The sequence below is a fragment of the Paramacrobiotus metropolitanus genome, unplaced genomic scaffold, assembly GCF_019649055.1.
Source record: "Paramacrobiotus metropolitanus isolate TYO unplaced genomic scaffold, Prichtersi_v1.0 Parri_scaffold0000023, whole genome shotgun sequence".
Taxonomy (NCBI): Eukaryota; Metazoa; Tardigrada; class Eutardigrada; order Parachela; family Macrobiotidae; genus Paramacrobiotus; species Paramacrobiotus metropolitanus.
The window spans coordinates 926,840-943,370 of NW_026570243.1; the positions used below are offsets into that span (position 1 = coordinate 926,840).

At 41.7% G+C, this 16,531-nt stretch overlaps 4 protein-coding genes across 7 annotated transcripts; all 4 read left to right on the forward strand.

Moving 5' to 3' along the window:
• On the forward strand, positions 1–5,019 carry LOC129587071 (uncharacterized). Its single transcript, XM_055480653.1, is given in 8 exon segments — positions 1–517; positions 789–854; positions 1,419–1,657; positions 3,047–3,180; positions 3,182–3,369; positions 3,604–3,891; positions 4,339–4,369; positions 4,468–5,019. Coding segments are annotated over 8 exon segments (1,152 nt in total). The 5' UTR covers positions 1–437; the 3' UTR covers positions 4,594–5,019.
• Positions 5,020–5,581: 562 nt separating this feature from the next.
• On the forward strand, positions 5,582–7,897 carry LOC129587139 (signal peptidase complex catalytic subunit SEC11A-like). Of its 2 annotated transcripts, XR_008690263.1 has the most exons (8): positions 5,582–5,747; positions 5,807–5,916; positions 6,139–6,279; positions 6,685–6,804; positions 6,989–7,046; positions 7,156–7,204; positions 7,272–7,570; positions 7,638–7,897. XR_008690263.1 is itself a non-coding variant. In XM_055480746.1 (7 exons), the coding sequence occupies exons 1-7, from the start codon at positions 5,715–5,717 to the stop codon at positions 7,337–7,339; spliced, it is 579 nt and encodes a 192-aa protein (XP_055336721.1). In that variant the 5' UTR covers positions 5,582–5,714; the 3' UTR covers positions 7,340–7,897. The 2 variants fall into 2 exon arrangements, 1 of the variants encoding a protein (XP_055336721.1); XM_055480746.1 differs by having other exon boundaries at positions 7,272–7,897.
• Positions 7,898–9,531: 1,634 nt separating this feature from the next.
• On the forward strand, positions 9,532–12,092 carry LOC129587174 (uncharacterized). Of its 3 annotated transcripts, XM_055480790.1 has the most exons (5): positions 9,532–9,672; positions 9,821–10,085; positions 10,161–10,295; positions 11,081–11,345; positions 11,474–12,092. In XM_055480790.1, exons 2-5 carry the CDS (start codon positions 9,916–9,918, stop codon positions 11,903–11,905), a joined length of 1,002 nt encoding a protein of 333 aa, XP_055336765.1. In that variant the 5' UTR covers positions 9,532–9,672; positions 9,821–9,915; the 3' UTR covers positions 11,906–12,092. The 3 variants fall into 3 exon arrangements, with proteins under 3 accessions (XP_055336765.1, XP_055336763.1, XP_055336764.1); XM_055480788.1 differs by lacking the exon at positions 9,532–9,672 and having other exon boundaries at positions 9,692–10,085; XM_055480789.1 differs by lacking the exon at positions 9,532–9,672 and having other exon boundaries at positions 9,692–10,085; positions 11,108–11,345.
• A 490-nt stretch (positions 12,093–12,582) lies between these two features.
• LOC129587180 (uncharacterized) lies at positions 12,583–15,338 on the forward strand. The gene is made up of 6 exons (XM_055480798.1): positions 12,583–12,805; positions 12,906–13,070; positions 13,300–13,412; positions 13,545–13,869; positions 14,108–14,235; positions 14,315–15,338. Exons 1-6 carry the CDS (start codon positions 12,665–12,667, stop codon positions 14,334–14,336), a joined length of 894 nt encoding a protein of 297 aa, XP_055336773.1. The 5' UTR covers positions 12,583–12,664; the 3' UTR covers positions 14,337–15,338.
• The last annotated feature ends 1,193 nt before the right edge of the window (positions 15,339–16,531 follow it).

The window sequence follows — 16,531 nt, forward strand, 5'->3', positions numbered from 1 at the left end:
GGTGCAACCCGAGTTGTGTACTAATTAATGCTTGCTCTAGCCTCTATTTATAAAATAGTTTTGTGTTTTTATACGATGAGGCGTACAGTAGTTATCCCTTGTTTCATTATCAACACTACGGGGCGGACAGGTAATTCGACTGCGCCTTGATTTGAACTGAATTGAACTGCAGTTTTTTCTCAAGTGTTGATTGGTTAAAATGACCCAATCAAATGAGTGTGGGCTAAGCCAGATCTATCTATTGGAAACTCCATAGACAAAATCTGAGCTCCTGTCGCTCTGTCCAAAACTTGTTTTAACGGAATTCTATGCATCCATGCTTTGAATTTGTGACACGTTCCGTTTCTTCTGGGTCCCTGATATCCTGACATCCCTATCTACACGGATCTCAAGGTTTTATCTGCTTCAGTCTGTCTGCACCCCGCCAGCCATAGACCATGGTGGTCCTCACGGAATCGTCTATCTTGGCTCGTTCGCGGGTGCAGGAACTGTCCCAGTGCATTAAACTCAACGTATGGTAAGGGTAAGGCAGCTCTCCTGTCGATTGCTCCCTCCGGTCATTCCTGGTCCGGGAGACGTTGGCCGTTGGCGTAACGACCAACGTATCCTTGATAAGTTTTTGCTTTCCTCACACTGTTTGCTGGCTACGAACTTACGGTGTTGTACACAGTACACTTGTACATAACTTGCCGTATTCAGTATTGTTTACTTTACAAGTGCTTTTTCCTTTAATTGAGTGTGCCCATGCTTTTATATTCGGATATTTGTTAGGCTGGAGTGTTTTGCAGGGGCTGCAACTTGACAGATATTTCCATTGTGGAGAATTGTCGGAATCTGCAGATATTTTCTGCCAGGTAAGCAGTAAGCTTTTTCGAACAAGATACGCGTTACGCATTCACTTTTTATTTATTTATTGAACCGTCGTAAAAAAAATATTTCTGTTCGACAGCTATCGGAGAAAACGTTTTCACAACATTTTCATACTTTTATGATTTATCGTTGATTTTGGTGAGTTATCGGTTTATCTTTGGCTTTGATGATTTTTTTGGCTTTTATCGTTATATTTGGTGAATTACCTGTTTACGATTAGTAGTGATGATTTTTTTAGCATTTATGATATTATCCTTAATTTTAGTGCAATATCGGTTTGTCATTAACGAATAATCTTGATTCATTCTGTAGCTTTCATTGTTAATTTTGTGGTTTTATTTTGTGGTCTGTGTAAGCATGCCTGAAGTGTTCACATGATCGTATCCGATCCCGTTGATTATATATATTTTTGATACGTCGACAATCACTGCAAATAGTTTGTGTAAGACACAATTTGCGCAACGAACGTCAACATTGGTGTAATGCGATCCGTTTGACTTTACTGCGGCATGTGGATGTTGAGTATTTGATTGTTTTCCTTGCTGCAGCTGTAATGAGATTGTGACGCTGCGCGAACTGTCGGCGTGCGTCCATCTGCAGGAGCTGTATGTGCGCGAGAACCAGATTGCGGACTTGGACGAGGTCGTTAACCTCAAGCGGCTGCCCAAGCTGCGCGTGCTGTGGTTGGCCGGCAATCCGTGCTGCAGCGTCTTCGCCAACGATGAGGACAAGTATCGATTGTGGGTCCTGGCGCATCTGCCGTATCTGGAGCGGCTGGATAATACAGGTAAAAAGGAAGAGCGTAATTTAATTAGGTCGTGTTTTTTCGCCCCGGGGCCTATCTGGTTTCTGTTTCGAAAATCATTCGAGTTGGCATTGGTTTCCATGTTTTTGGAAACTTGATTCAGACCGACGGTGCAAAATAGCAAAATTTAACAGCCTTGAACCTTTTGATGGAAAATCAATTTTGGACTGGTTATTGTTCTGATGATTTTTTATTAACCATCTCTTAAGATTGGCAGAGTAAGAGTTAGCGGATTAGATTAAAATGATCGTACAATTTTGCACCTGGTTTTGTGAGATTTTACTGCAATTCTATTTCACTCCGATGGCTTTAATTTGTTTTCTTTAAACAAGCTTCCGCTCGCATTTGCCGAACATTTTTAAACTCTTTGATTTCGGTTTATTGGTTACTCAAATACGGATACGGTAGATTACGTAGCAAGATGTTGGTTGAACGGTTGTTATTTGCCAAAATTGGCGCTGTATATAGTACATTGCAAAACTGGTTTATAATATGGAGAAGACAGAAGTCTCCTTTTACGTGGATAAGGAAAATAATTTCCCTTTAAAACGGACAACCAGACAAGTGGCACGACATCGAAAAACATCTTACGCTGGTGAACCGCGTGGGTTAGCGGTAATTGGGGCAACACACCGCGAACCTATCCGCTGGGTCGATGTTGCATTGGCTGTTGGCTGGGCAGGGTTTTCCTCCGCGTCCGCAGTTCAGGTTCTGTCCGCTGGCATCTTTAAGGGGCTGTCCTTTGGGGCATATCTTGCCGCACTTTGCTTATTGGCGTGACAATGGTCGAAACTGCTGAGAGTCAACAGGAGAACAATACATAATGCGGGATACACGCAGGCCATGATGAATTATAGTTTGAGTACTTTATACACATAAATTAGCGCCAGGAAACGTAAAATTTGCTACTGCGGGCTCAAGTGCAAGCGTGCACAGCGTTTTATACGAGAATTTTGCCGACAGATCACAACAACTTACGGATATGCGGTTGCCTAAACTTGATTTTTATCGCTGCCGTACAGTATTTGTTTTCGTTTTCATGGAAAAATCCGGATATGTGTGTACGAGTTCTTGTTGTTACGGTGTGGTTTTTTTGTGACGTCAGGAAATTGCCACTGAAAATGGGATCGTATTTTGCGCATTGCTAGTTGCTACTGTAGTAACGATACGTACAGACTATTTTTGCTTTTTGTGCTTTTGCTGTCATTGGTCAATGTGTTTTTTATGTGCTATTTTTTGAAATCTTTTTTATAGAACAGCATGCAACGTAACCGGTGTAATATTGGGATTAAAACAGCTAAAATTGACTTTCATGACACGTACTCAGGCGCAATACACTCGTTCACGTCTTGTTTGTTTATTGTTGCTTAGAAGTGCGACCGGATGAGCGTAAACGCGCCGCCAGCATTGATCCCAACCATTTACTGTTGATGTTCAGCGATGCGGATCCCCGAGCGCCCGTTACACCGGCTGCTGCCACACCGCAGAAGACCCCGGCCAATCCGGCGTCCGGCCTCAGGCAACAACGGCCACACACAGACCCGCTCACCGCCGCGATCATCGGGCAAGAACGGTTTGGACATGGCCGGCCATCTGACACCCGGTGGTCAGGGACAGGGTGATGGGCGCAGTAGTGCGACGCATACGGTGCCCTCGACGCCGTCGGATATGACCATCAGTGCTCCGTCGTCCAGGTCGGTTGGTACTTACAGAGCATCGTAATAAGCGGGAGTCACGAATTGTTACTGCCCGTGATAACTAAAAGTGATTTAAAAATTAAATATGTACAGTAACTCTGCGTTTGTTTTCGTAGTTCATTAATCTCGTAATTCATCAGCTAATTTACTTTCAGTTGGGACTTTTAAAGGATGCGTAAGTTATTTTGTCAAGGTTTTGAAGTATGGTAATGATGTTATTTTTTCCCGCAGATCCGGAGTTAACGATGCCACGCCGCTGAGTAAACGCCCCTCGCGTTTGGAATCTCCCGCGTCGACGCTCTCCATGTCTCCATCGGGCGTGAGTAATTCCCGTAAAGCCCAGGTAATGCAGACGCCGGTGGAAGCACCGAAGAGCATTGTGGCCGCCTCACCACCCCATCGGATCGACATACCGCGTATCTATTCCGCGGTGAATACCACCGCCCCCACCAGCCCCTTTCCCCGGAGTAACGCCAACCAGATGATTATGGATGATGGTGTGGAATCGGACCAGAATAGGTATGTGTACCGGCTTTGCTGAAATTTGATTAGAATTATTTCTAGCATTCTCGGCTGACGTTCGCGCGGCTTTGGTAAAAAGCGAGAACCGACATTACGGGATTCCCAATAAAAAGTTCTGCTGTTTCATGATATTTGTACTGTTTGTGATTTGCGCGTTGTATTATCGTCACTGGTTAACTTCAGAAAACAGATGTTTTGGTCAGAGCCGTTCTACTACGATCTTGGTTGTATTATTGGGAAGAAGCCACTATTAAAAGCAATAAGAGTATTTATTGACACACTAAACAAGCATCTTGTCCGTTAACAAGCGATAAAATTTGACTGATATCCTTCCTGTGCAAACTGTTACGCTTTTTGCGTCACTTAGTACTTGTCACACTGGAAATTAATTGTATTAACATTTTGTTTGATTGTTACAGTGAAAATGGTTTGTCTCGATTGCAGGTCCATGTCGTCAACACATTCGAAATTACGGGTACGTCAAGTTAAAAGGGCCAACACTAATTTGCAGTTTCACGAGTTACTTGTTTATCTATGCGTTTTTTGTACACGTTTATTGTTGTTACATTGCAGAATGTGAATATTCTCAGTGCGACGTTGAATCTCGTGAAGGAGTTGGATGCGGACAGTCTGCAGATCCTGCAGCTGGACATCAACAACCGGCTAAACGATCTGGACTCGCGATCTTCGGCTGATTAGCCCGGCGTGCAGTGTGTTTTGTGGTGTTTTCAGTTTTCTTAGCCTGTCGATTCTTTTACCTCTTTTACAGTGTCATGGTGTTTTTTTGCAACATTGATGGTTTAAGGCTTCCGGTGTGCTGCGGTGGCATACGAGTGATGTTTGCAAAGCGAAGAACGTACAAATATTCTTACTTTACTAAGTTTGCTTTAAATTTTATTAACTGAAATCTCTAAAATTGCAGTGTGAATGCTACTGCTGTTTTTTGCACTTTTGTTTCTCTCTAAAGGCGCTCCTCGTTTTGCTTTCCTGATTACTGATCTGAATTTGGCTGGTTTGTAACTTTTCTGTGGTTTTGTAATTTTCCGTGGTCTTGCCGGTTTGATGGTTTTCTTTGTTATTGATGCAGTAAAATTTGTAACAAGATGTTTGCGATGAAAAACATGACCGCCCAATTTCACGGCAGAAAAGGAGAATTTTAACTTTAAGGGCTGTTTGGTGAACTGCTGCCTAAAGCCTACTCATATAAAAAACCTCTTGTTTTTAACCTTTCGAAATTTAGTTAAATCAACGTTCATGTAGATCCAGTGCATCCGCCGCCATCCGGATTATGGTTTTTCGACGCTGTATCAAGTTATCAGTGATCTTTTTTAAGCCCCAATAAAATATGGTTAAAATTTTGAATTACCATTCGCGGATTTTATTATTAATACTTTTCCCAATAAAATACGTTCTGAAGAAGATATAGTAAAGTCTTCACATCCGTATTAAGGAAAACGCCAGTTACTCTATCTGTAGAACTGAGAAAAGAAAATGTTTTTGTGTGAAGTTTTGAACCAAGTTGCTTTTGAGCGGATGCAGCATCCGCCCATGGTGCGGCTCGCTTTTGTTTGCAGTCAACTGTTCCGCCACTTTGCCGGCGAATCCGAGTGTGCCACGCCATTAACCGCATAGCCTCTTTAAATCGCAACACTCGTTCTGTACTTGCATCTGTATGTTTCCCGTTTACCTAAACGTACTGCGATCAGCTGAAATTTCATTTTAAAAAAAACATTTTCAGATTTGATAGCATTTAAGTTTTTATAGATCATTGTACACAGAGTTGGTATCTTACGGTACGCGTGGGGCTGCGCCGGTTCGGAATGGATGGTCTTAAATGCCAGTCTAAACGTCAAGTACGGACTACAGAATTCCTCATAATTTTTTTTCAACTTTTTTCTGTCCGATTATGCAGATTCTCTGTGAGATCCTGAATTTCGTCATAACGGGGACGACAATTCTGATGTTTTGGAAGGGATTAATGGTCTTTACGAACTGTACCAGTCCCCTTCTCGTTGTCTTAAGGTAAGTATAATACTGTACTTCTAGTTTAAGTTTCTGTCTTACGTCTTACCGGCATATATAACTACCGAAAAAGTAGTTTTATTCTGCATATTGCCTTTCCTCCACGTTGAGTTTAGCCATTTTTGTTGAAGTACAATTTTTTCGGTATCGTATTTGATTCACATGTAAAACAGTAACTGCTATAAATTTAAATGTACAACCATTATCAATTTCGAAGAGCAGCGACAACTGCCTTTCCCGCGGCGATATTGCGTTTCTGGTGAATCATTCACCGGACTCGATTAAGGTTGGGGACGTTATTGTTTTCACACTGGAAGGACGCGATATTCCAATTGTACACCGCGTTATGCAACTACACAACGAGTAGGTACAAGTACACAATTATTGTCCCATTTTGTACATGTGGTGCAGATTTTCTTTTAGCTACTCCGGTGGTTACTTACTAAACTAATTCATTAAGTAAGTACAGATAAGTAAACCATTAAAACCCACTTCACTGTACAAAGGCCAGTGTTTTACCGTCCCATAGTTTTATTCGCTTTTTGCTCATTAGCAAATGAAACCTTATTTCTTTTAGTGGTCAATTTGTGTTAAAATACTAGTTGAATGATCGCTTTAATTGTTTTAGATAAATTTGAACTCATCCAAACGGTTGGTTCTACCTTTTTTACGAAAGAATGTTAAAATTTAGATTTGAAAATTTTAAGACGTACTTCTAAGAAATTGTCCTTGATGTAGGGAAGATGATAAAGTTGCTATTGTTCGTAGCGGTGAAGGGGACATAAAGTTTCTTACGAAAGGTGACGAAAACTGGGTGGACGATCGAGGCTTGTATCCACAGGGACAAATGTGGCTGCAGCCGAAGGATGTTGTCGGCCGAGTGGTCGGGCAAGTGACACGCTATATTCTATAATATATTTATAATTATATTTTACGTTACCGTTAAGTGTTTTTGTCAAAATCGAGGAAGATCTTTAATGCATTACTTGGGGATCTAGAAATTAATGTATAAGTGATAAAATAAACTTACATGCGTACTCGATAAAGTAATCGAACGTCTCACGCTCTGCAGATATATTCCTTCCGTTGGAACAATATTAATCAAGATAAATGAGTATCCCAAAATGCAGGTATGTATTTAATATGTTTCCGTATACATTTATTAAACTAATTTTGAGCTATCTCCAGTTGCATCCTGCCGTCTTAAAAAAATTTACGAAGATCGTGCTGTTCTTGCAGTTCATCCTGCTGATTGTGCTTGCCGGACATGCGATATTACACCGGAAAGGTTGATGACGTGTTATGGAGGTCTTTCCTTTCCTTTATTGATGTGCGCATGTCCTTCTTTTATTTAGGTCATTGGAACCATTATTTTCTGGTTTGGTTAATCCTAGCGGCTGTGGTGATGAAAGTTGGTTATTAACAATTTTCAGACTGATAGAAAAAGGTCAGTATTACCGCTGCATCGAAATTTGTTAAAAGCTAGTTTACGGCATATGCACTGGAGTGCACTGCACATTTTGTGGTAGGTACTCCGTACTCGTACTGTAATTGTACGATGACGTATAAGTCATTTTTGCTGTGAATATTTTTCAGGATAATTAAATACACCGATGACCTTTTTTCGCGATTCATATGACGCTGGAGCTTAAACGTATAACTATGCCGATCAATATACGGTAACTTGCGCAAGGCTATTCCATACAGGTTAACACTTGCAGAATGACGTCGTGGTTCCGGATAGAAAAAAAGAGCAAATTTGGCCAATTAAAAGATCCACAAGGGGAAAGCGGACCGCAAAGGCGACTCAGCAGGCTGTTCATCAGCCTGCTCGATCTCTGTATTTGGAAACTGGCTCTTTGCATTTTGTCTAGCTGATTACGTAGTTTAGTCTGTATTTTGCCATTAATTTTACTTTGTTTTATCGAAGCTTGATTTTCTGTTTTAAAATTTTATAAGAGAATAAAAGCACTCCTTCTTGCACGTTGCTAACTCGAAAGCGCTAACTATAAGTATAGTATACAAATATCTGTAAACGTATTTAATTTTGTTTGAAACGAACTACTGGTATTTATTTTCGAAATGGAGTACGTGTTATATTAGGGGCGGTCGGATAAAATTGATTAGCCGGCAAAGAACCGGTCTTAATTAGAAACTAACCAGCCATTACGCTATACGGAGCTATACGTACATGAGAGTACTTTTTTATTCTTATGGCTTCTTCGTACACCTACTTCGCCAGTGAAGTGGAAAATGAAAAGTTAGATTCGTAAATCACTGTGTCAGTAAATTCCCTTTATGTACTGTATATGTGAGAAATTTATTAAGTTGAGTCACCAATGGTTTACGAATAAAAATTGTAAAAAGGATATAGCGGTAACTATATGCGAAGCGCTCTGTAAAAGCGCTTTTTCTATGGCAATATATTTGAACCAGTAAAATAGCTAGGTGGCAAAAATGGATAGCTATGGAATATGGACATTGCTAAAATAATGGATACGCACAGAAACACTGATTGTCATACGACATACATTTTGTACTAATACCTCATGATACCGTTTAGCTTGTCTGAACATATCCCGCGGCCAGGTGTTCGGTGATCAAATTAACAGTATCATTAACGGTCAGCAAGAATTTTGTGTTGCTCCCGGGCTACACATGCGTGTTTTATTTATGACAAAAATTGCATTACAACTTGATAACGAGGATATATTATTGGAAGTTAATCTGCACCAGAGGGCATTAAAGGGGACGGCATGGATAACGATTCCGATGTTTTATTGCCTATAACTTTCAAAAATCATATGATTTTCCGCTTTTTAGTTTGCGAAATGTACTAATATCACCGATCAATCATAAGTTAAGTATAAAAACCGGTGAAGCAGTACACCGATAAATTTTAAATTTTAAGATTCTCCTGTCGAATTAGCGAACAGTGTTTGCTGTTCAGAGCCCTGCCAATCCTTAATTTGAAAGCCAAAAATTTGTCTCATGGGGGTGGCAGCAGCACTTTTGTTACTTATAAATTTATGACTATAAAAATGAGCGATATTGGCGACATATTTTAGCGCACAATTTGAGCAACTTACTATTAAGAACCAATTTCAGACAAATATACAAAGGTCATCGGTTGGATCAGGTGCACGTGTTGACCGTACAAGCTCATCAACGTACGCGCCCATATAACGTTTAAATATGATCGAAGGTGATCGGCGAAGTGGTACCATTTATTTGCTCGATAGTTGTTTAAAAAATTGTGTTTTCAAACTCTATAAAGGTTGCACTGCAGGAAACATTTATCTGTAAAGCGGTACACGTAGATGCAGTATGCATGCACATCAAAACAATTTAAAACGTGAGGCGTCAATCAATAGGCTGGAAGCGTTGATATGATGTTCATACTCACGAAAATTGCAACTGCTACACAGATATGCGTTTAAGTGTTGTGTAAATTCTGCATTTGCTGTAGAAGTTTGTATACATACAGGCTGTACAAGCATCTGTACAATACATACTTACGATTAGTACTACACTTAATTGTTCCATTATTGCAGCTGCACCGAATATCGGCTTTTCTGAGCATATAAGGGCTTTATTCTCGGTAAAAGCTGCCATCAAAACCGAAACCCGATTCACAATTCTTATTACATTATGAAATATTTATTGCAGTCAGTTGCTTGTTGCTTATACGTGTACGAAAAAAGTGTGCATCTCTTTTGGCACCATAAACCCGTATCAAAATTTCCGGAAGCAGTGGTAATATTATACTCATGCACTACCAAATATGCTCTTCGTACATGGATATTTTCCAGTCTCATGTATACACCCTACCAAGATCACTGTACTTAACAATTTATAGCGACTCGAACAAAGGTTGAATTACTGATGGCAAACGTTTTTGAAGAGCACAAAGATGTCGGCTGTTGGGTGGCCATTACGGAGAATCTGTCCCGAATTCATCCATGTGTCGGGCAAAACGTTTCGTCTTTGCTGTACCACATGGGTCAACACCAACCGAGCGAATATGCAATGCTCGTGGGATTTCCGCTGCTGCTTACCATCGGCCTGATTACGAATACTCTATATGTTATATTCGTTTTATCCGGGCAGAAGGAATCTACTAAAACGGTGTACCTCACTGTACTGGCTATCTCTGGGAGTTTTCTTCTGTATGCATAATTTCTTAACGTATGGTACTGCATTGTTACTGATGCGTTACTCATATCGTATGTTTATTTCTGTAGATTGTTCGAAGTACCACGATTCGTTCATGTCAGTCTCCCGACGGCCGCAGTCCGGCCGCATTTTGCATCCTTTATGACGCACAGTGTGGGATTGCAACTTTTTGGAGAATGTTCGTTTATGCTCATTTCCAATTGGTAAGCAGTGAGTTTTAAAATAGAATCAGACCACGAGATAAATTACTCATTGGACCGTGAGTTAAATTTTAGGTGACCCCTCCGTACACTATCTTTCACTCCGCGCACTACTTTTTGCACTACCTTTCATTCGGTACACCACCTTTGCTAGCACTACCTTTGACTCCGTACACTAACGCTCGGCACAACCGTTATTTGCGTGCACGTCCTTTTATTTTTTGAATATTTTCACATTAAAGTTACTTTCGGAACTGCCGTTTTTTTCGTTAACAGCTGTCATTCCTGTGTATTTCAAAGCATCACCAGCAGTTATAAAATCGAATTCCCATGAGTAAGTAACTCTCGGCGCTCGTGTGCCGGTTTTTCTTCGCCCAGTTTTGGACAGTGCCGTTTTTGAACGAATTTTTGACCAGGTCAGTTTCGCAAACTCTCTGTGTAAGAAATTGCCGCTGGGTCTTTTCCATACAAAGGGAATATCTCCCGCGAACGCCAGCGCGTACTACCGATAACGTAACGATCGTTTTTTGAGCGGCAACTTTCTTCACCCTGATTTCAGTAAGATCTTCGCCGTAATTACTTGTATATTTTGATTTTCGAGTGTGGTAGAGTACCGAGTGAAAGAAAGTGTCAAAGGTAGTTTATCGTAAGAAAGATAGTGCCCAAAATGGTAGTGCACGGAATGAAAGGTTATGCAAAAGGTAGTGTATAGAGTAAAATATAGGGAAAGGTGGTTTAGGTGAGTGGTCACCTAAATTTTAAATCTTCTTAATAAATATGAATTCTAGGACGGTTATTGCATTTTCTTTGGAAAGGATTATCGTCATTTCCAATCCCGTCCGTTTTCATCGCGGTGTGCGGAAGAAATATGCCGTCATTGTCATTACCATCATCACTGCCATTGCTTTGGGCTTATCCATCGCTAGCACTTATTTGTATTACAAGTCAATCTGGGGAACTGGACTGATGGATGATAACCTCTGCATCGCAAAAAGCTACCGCTTGGAGCTGGGAGAGGTTCTCAGCCTAAGCAAAATGCTGTTTTTCATGCAGGTATTGCACCTACGCTAAATGCAGCAGTTTCATCAACTATAGTGTACATACACATATAGACAAATTTTTTTATATTTTTTGCTATTTCGTTAACGTACCCACACTATATATGCTTCGTTTTTCGTCAGGGTTTGTTCGCCACCGTTCTTGTGCCGCTGATAACCTTTATATTCATGATCATCTCCACCACCATTTTACTAATTCTGCTTGTACGAGCGCGAGCTCGGAAAAAGGATCTGCAGAATGGGCAAAAAGTCGATATCCGCTGGTCAGCACAACTGTCCAGCGACGGAACTCGGGCGCTTCTGCGGACCTTGGCTGGCTATTTCATCACGCAGGCGCCGCGGGTCGTCTTTCTCAGCTACCGTGCAACATCCGCTCTGCGCAACTGCTACGCCTTGTTGGCTATCAATATGCTAATGCAAAACCGCGCTGCTCCAGTAATCCATGTTCTGTTTCTGGTCAATTACGCTGTGACCTTTCTGTATCATAGTAATCTCATCAAGGATTTCAAAAAACGCTGGCGCGAGAGAAAAGAGAAAAATAAAACTAAAACTTAGCAATATTCTTGACCTGTTTACCTGGAATTTCTTTTGACTGTACAGAAAATTTTGGACGTTTGCCTGTACCTGTATGTGTATTTATTACACACCGGGCAGTATTTGTATTGTGGAGGTTGCGCAAACAAGCGTGCTACGCAGAGCAGTTGTTTAATTTGGAGCGGTCTGAGAAATTTGGCTTTACAATTCATTAAAATGTAAAGATTTTTCTGTAATTTGTCTAACCAAAAGTCCGTGCGCGGCAGTAGTGGGCTGCTTCACATCCGTTAATTAGGCGTTATTTTCTAAGTATTTGCATGCAACTTTCAATGATCTAACCTAGGCTCTTTTGTTGTCGAGCATTCTTTCCGTTACTCAAAGAGATACAAAGTGCCAGAACACCATTACCAGTGGCAGTATGCTCTGTATCATTATGCAAGCTTATCAGCGAAAAGAATCGAAATGCAACCGGTAGCAACCGTCAAACAGTGCAACGACGTTTATTTTAATGTGATAGCTGGTTCGCAATTCTGACTTCGAGAGATTATTATTACCTTTGCTGCCTGGATGATCTGAAGGATAATTTCAATACTGCAGCACAGGAGAAATCACGGCTTGTCAATACTTACTAATTACTATTTCAGTAGCCAGTCGGTCAAACTTGAGAATAGCATGGACCAGACTAGTATGGACAGCAACCAAGACGGTGCCTGCGGGAACCCGGTATTGGTTGATGGAGAAGTTCCATCCAGTCGTTCGTTCTTAACGGGAGATATCGTCATGACCTTAGAGCCATGGATCTGGGCTATGTCGAGCTTGGCGGCTTACAAAGTCCACTGTGCCTACTGTTTTTCCGTCGGCAAGAAACTGCTAGTGTGCTCAGAATGTAAGCTGCATCAGTACTGCAGCAAGTTTTGTCAGGTAACCTCCTAACATTAAAGATTGTCCTTTAAATTCGTAGGCTTTTCGTAAATTTATCTGCACGTAGCAAAATACGCACGTCTGAAGGGATCTCTTGCAGACAGCCGACTGGAAAGCGGAGCATAAGAAGGATTGCGCCGGTATCAAAGTAGTGATTAAATTCCACAAATCAGAGACTGATCATAAAGAGACTGCTACTAATGGCTGTTATGACACATTCCCTTGCTGTACCGTCATGATCGCCAAGATGGTGCGGAGAATCCAGGTATTCGATGTACCTACAATCTACTAAACCTCTAAGCCGGTTGCAAAACGTGCGTAAAAGGACTGCGATAAGCAGTGTATTTGTACCGGAGTGTGGCATCAGTACTTATACATCTTCAGGAAATTGGAACCTGGGGTTGGTGAATTGTTCAAAACATATAGCGCCCCTTCGTAAATGATCGCTCGATGAGAAAAGTTCAATTACAGCACATAAACAATACTGATTGCAGCTAAATGTGGTAGAAGCGCTGCCTGGGTTGGAAAAAATGTCAGCCAGCGATGTTCTGAGTCTGTTCCCCGAAAGTCCTAACACCAAGGTCGCCTCTACGAAGAACGAAGCTCTGTAAGCTACTTCTGAGTCTGTACAAGTGCAGTACAACATTAATTAAATTTCATAACAGGTAATTCTGTATTCAACCAACTCAAACTGTGCTACCTAGTTGCGGCCTGCGTTCACTGAGCAACTTGTTGACAGGCTCTTTATATTGCCGGGTAATACGGGGATCTTCATGGTGACCGATGCTCATAGTGAGAGAAAAATGGTTCACGATTTGGCGACTATGCTCGGCACGACACCAACGGACTTCTTGAAATATATGAAAATTATTTGTCACAATAACTTTTTCATGGTGGACAAAGTCAGACCACATCGGCCGGACGTCATTGCTCTCTTCCCTCAAGCGCCGCGTTACGCCATGACCCCGGTATGCTGGGACGTCAATGTGACTATGCATGTACAAGGAAGGCACATGGCTATTATTGCTACCGAGGATATTCCCAGCTATACGGGCCTCCATGATGTATGGTTTGTTATTAGGGACGCCATTTAAATTAGGGACGCGCTTTTTTCAACCGGCGCAGCAGCATGTATGCTATGCATTCCGAGTGACCGCGCGCAGCATAGTAATAAACACAAAAGTATTGTTTGCACCACAGTGACATGGTGCCATGGCCATGGTGACACTGTTCCGTGTGGAAAGTCGTACGGCGAAATATGTGCGCATCCCTAATTCGATTACCTGGATTGTGTATCTGTAGCTTCGTTGCAACGAATATGGGCCCAGACCCCGGAATGATCCGTACACTATGACGCGAGAACAACGCCGTGACCTTTTGAACTGCAGTACCAACGTCCTTGCGAATGCGGGAAATGCACAGCAAACTACGTTAGTATTTACTAGTAGTCATAACTGTTTTAGGTATCTTGTTTTTATGCCATTTAAATGTGTTTTCAATTTGCTCCAGGAAGCGGAAATTAACCCGATAAAGTGCGCCACCGCTGGATGCAGCGAGCGACTTCCCAGTGATGAACGAGCGCTAGAACCTTGTCCACAATGCGGCGCACTGAATATTGAGCGGCTGGAGCTGTATCGTAGTTTCGCAACAAGATACGAGAAGATTCGCAATCCAGAAGCACCCGAGGTCACCCGGCTATCCCACGAGATGGATGCTGCTGGTATCCTTCATCCCGATGCACATCTGCGTTATGTCTGTGGTTGGCACCGAGCGCGTCAGTACGCGGACAACAAGCGTCGCTTAGAAGAAGGCTGGAAAATGCTGCAGGATTTCAGCGCTTGTATTCGGTAAATGCAGTGATCGACCAAATTGAAATAACAAGCCAACTTTAATAGAATAAGTATATTTTAGTAACATTTATCCGAAATACAATACTGATCGCGCGTATAACTTGGAATGGATAGCGGCAGCAGCTGAGAATGTTCTATCGAATAAAACCAACCATGCAAACGTTCGTTCAGCGCATCGCGATCAAAAACTCAGAATGGAATCCGATTTTGTGGACACTCTCGACAAGATGCACGGGTGCCACATGGAAACGGCTCATATCCTGGGTAAGATTGCCCCGGACTCTGAATCGGCTAAAAATGCCGCTGCAAGGTTGGAGACCGAGACGTGGTTCGATTTCGAGAAAGAATCAACTCCTGAAAACGATGCTATGGCCCAAAACCAGCTTAATGAAGATGGGAAGGATAACCTCGGATAGTACTCGTACGTAATGTAGCAGTTGGGCCGACTTGAATTAGTTAACGAACAGTTTTATTGGTTTTTAACCAGTACTTGTGAAAGTGTTATACAGTAACTCCTGATGTACGTACTGTAAATATGTAGTTCATAAACCACTACTTTCTGCTACGCGACAAGGCGTTATTGCCTTTTCATTGGAAAGGATTGTTTGTTATAACCAATTTCCAATCTCATTCGTTTTCCTCACGGTGTGTCGTCAAATATACCGTCCTTGTCATATAACTTACTAGCGGTGGTTGTTAACCACATTATTGCACGAGCGCGAGCGCCAATACCATTGGGTAATGGTATTGGGTTTGTGGAATTGGAAAAGCGTGACGTACGCTCTTCGTGGCGTCAGACAAATTGATGCTCTTGACGAAGGCTTATTGCAACACCTCGCGCTTCGCGCTCGGTGCAAAAAAGTGGCAGTGCACAACTGGGATGTAGCTATTTTTGATGGAAAGTTCAATATTATCAAGCTATGCAACAAATAAACTGGAATAAAACACTACGGTTGTCTGCTTCATATCCGTTCATTAGGCGTCATCTTCTTAGTATTTGCATGCAACTTGTATAGTCTAAAGTAGTAGGTGGGATAACATACAGCTCCTAGTGGTCATCTAGCGGAGTTGTGATTACATACAGCTGCTAGTGGTCATCTAGCGGAGTTGTGACAATAGTAGCCAACTCGGTATTTTGACCGGGTGGAGGGAAGAAGAGCCCGGGGGGGGGTGTTTGTGTAATGTTCTGTCACGTGTAATGTAAGTAACTACTGCTCGTGATACTGTTCGAGTGGACCGTAAAGTTATCGAAACACAACGTTAGGAAACAGGACCGTCTTGAGTTTTATTCAGCAAGCTTGATTATAAAAATATGTGTAACTACGGCAACAAAGTTTTCGGTAGCGACAACTTTTTGCGTTTTACATAGTACTCTGGGGCAACCGCTGTAAAGTCAGCTCCATAACCATAATCTAGCCGATGGAAACGTTTACCGCTGAACTCCATACTGGCAACCACACCGATCGGTTGTTCTGCTGGCCACTTCATCAGTTTGGCATACGCTGTAAAAGAGAACTGGAACATACATGTAGAAACTTGCACGAGCAGTAATGTATATTCAGTATATGTACAAGCCTGTCGACAAATTGAGCATGTCTAAAACCAAAAGAATGACGAATATGTAATTTACTCGCTATAATTACGTATTCGTTTCCTAATATTATGTACACAACAATATAATGGTGCAGTATACTCAATAAAGCGACAGTAGCAAAAGAATGATAGGAATTTACGGGTTACGCATAAAAGTTCATACTCTGGCGCGTTATCCAATAATTTTAAACACACCTGATATTTTCATGAAAAAGCAAAATAATTTCCTAGCGAAAGGTAGCTAGAAAACTGCCGATGGAGTAAGCACAATGAGACTGCGGTG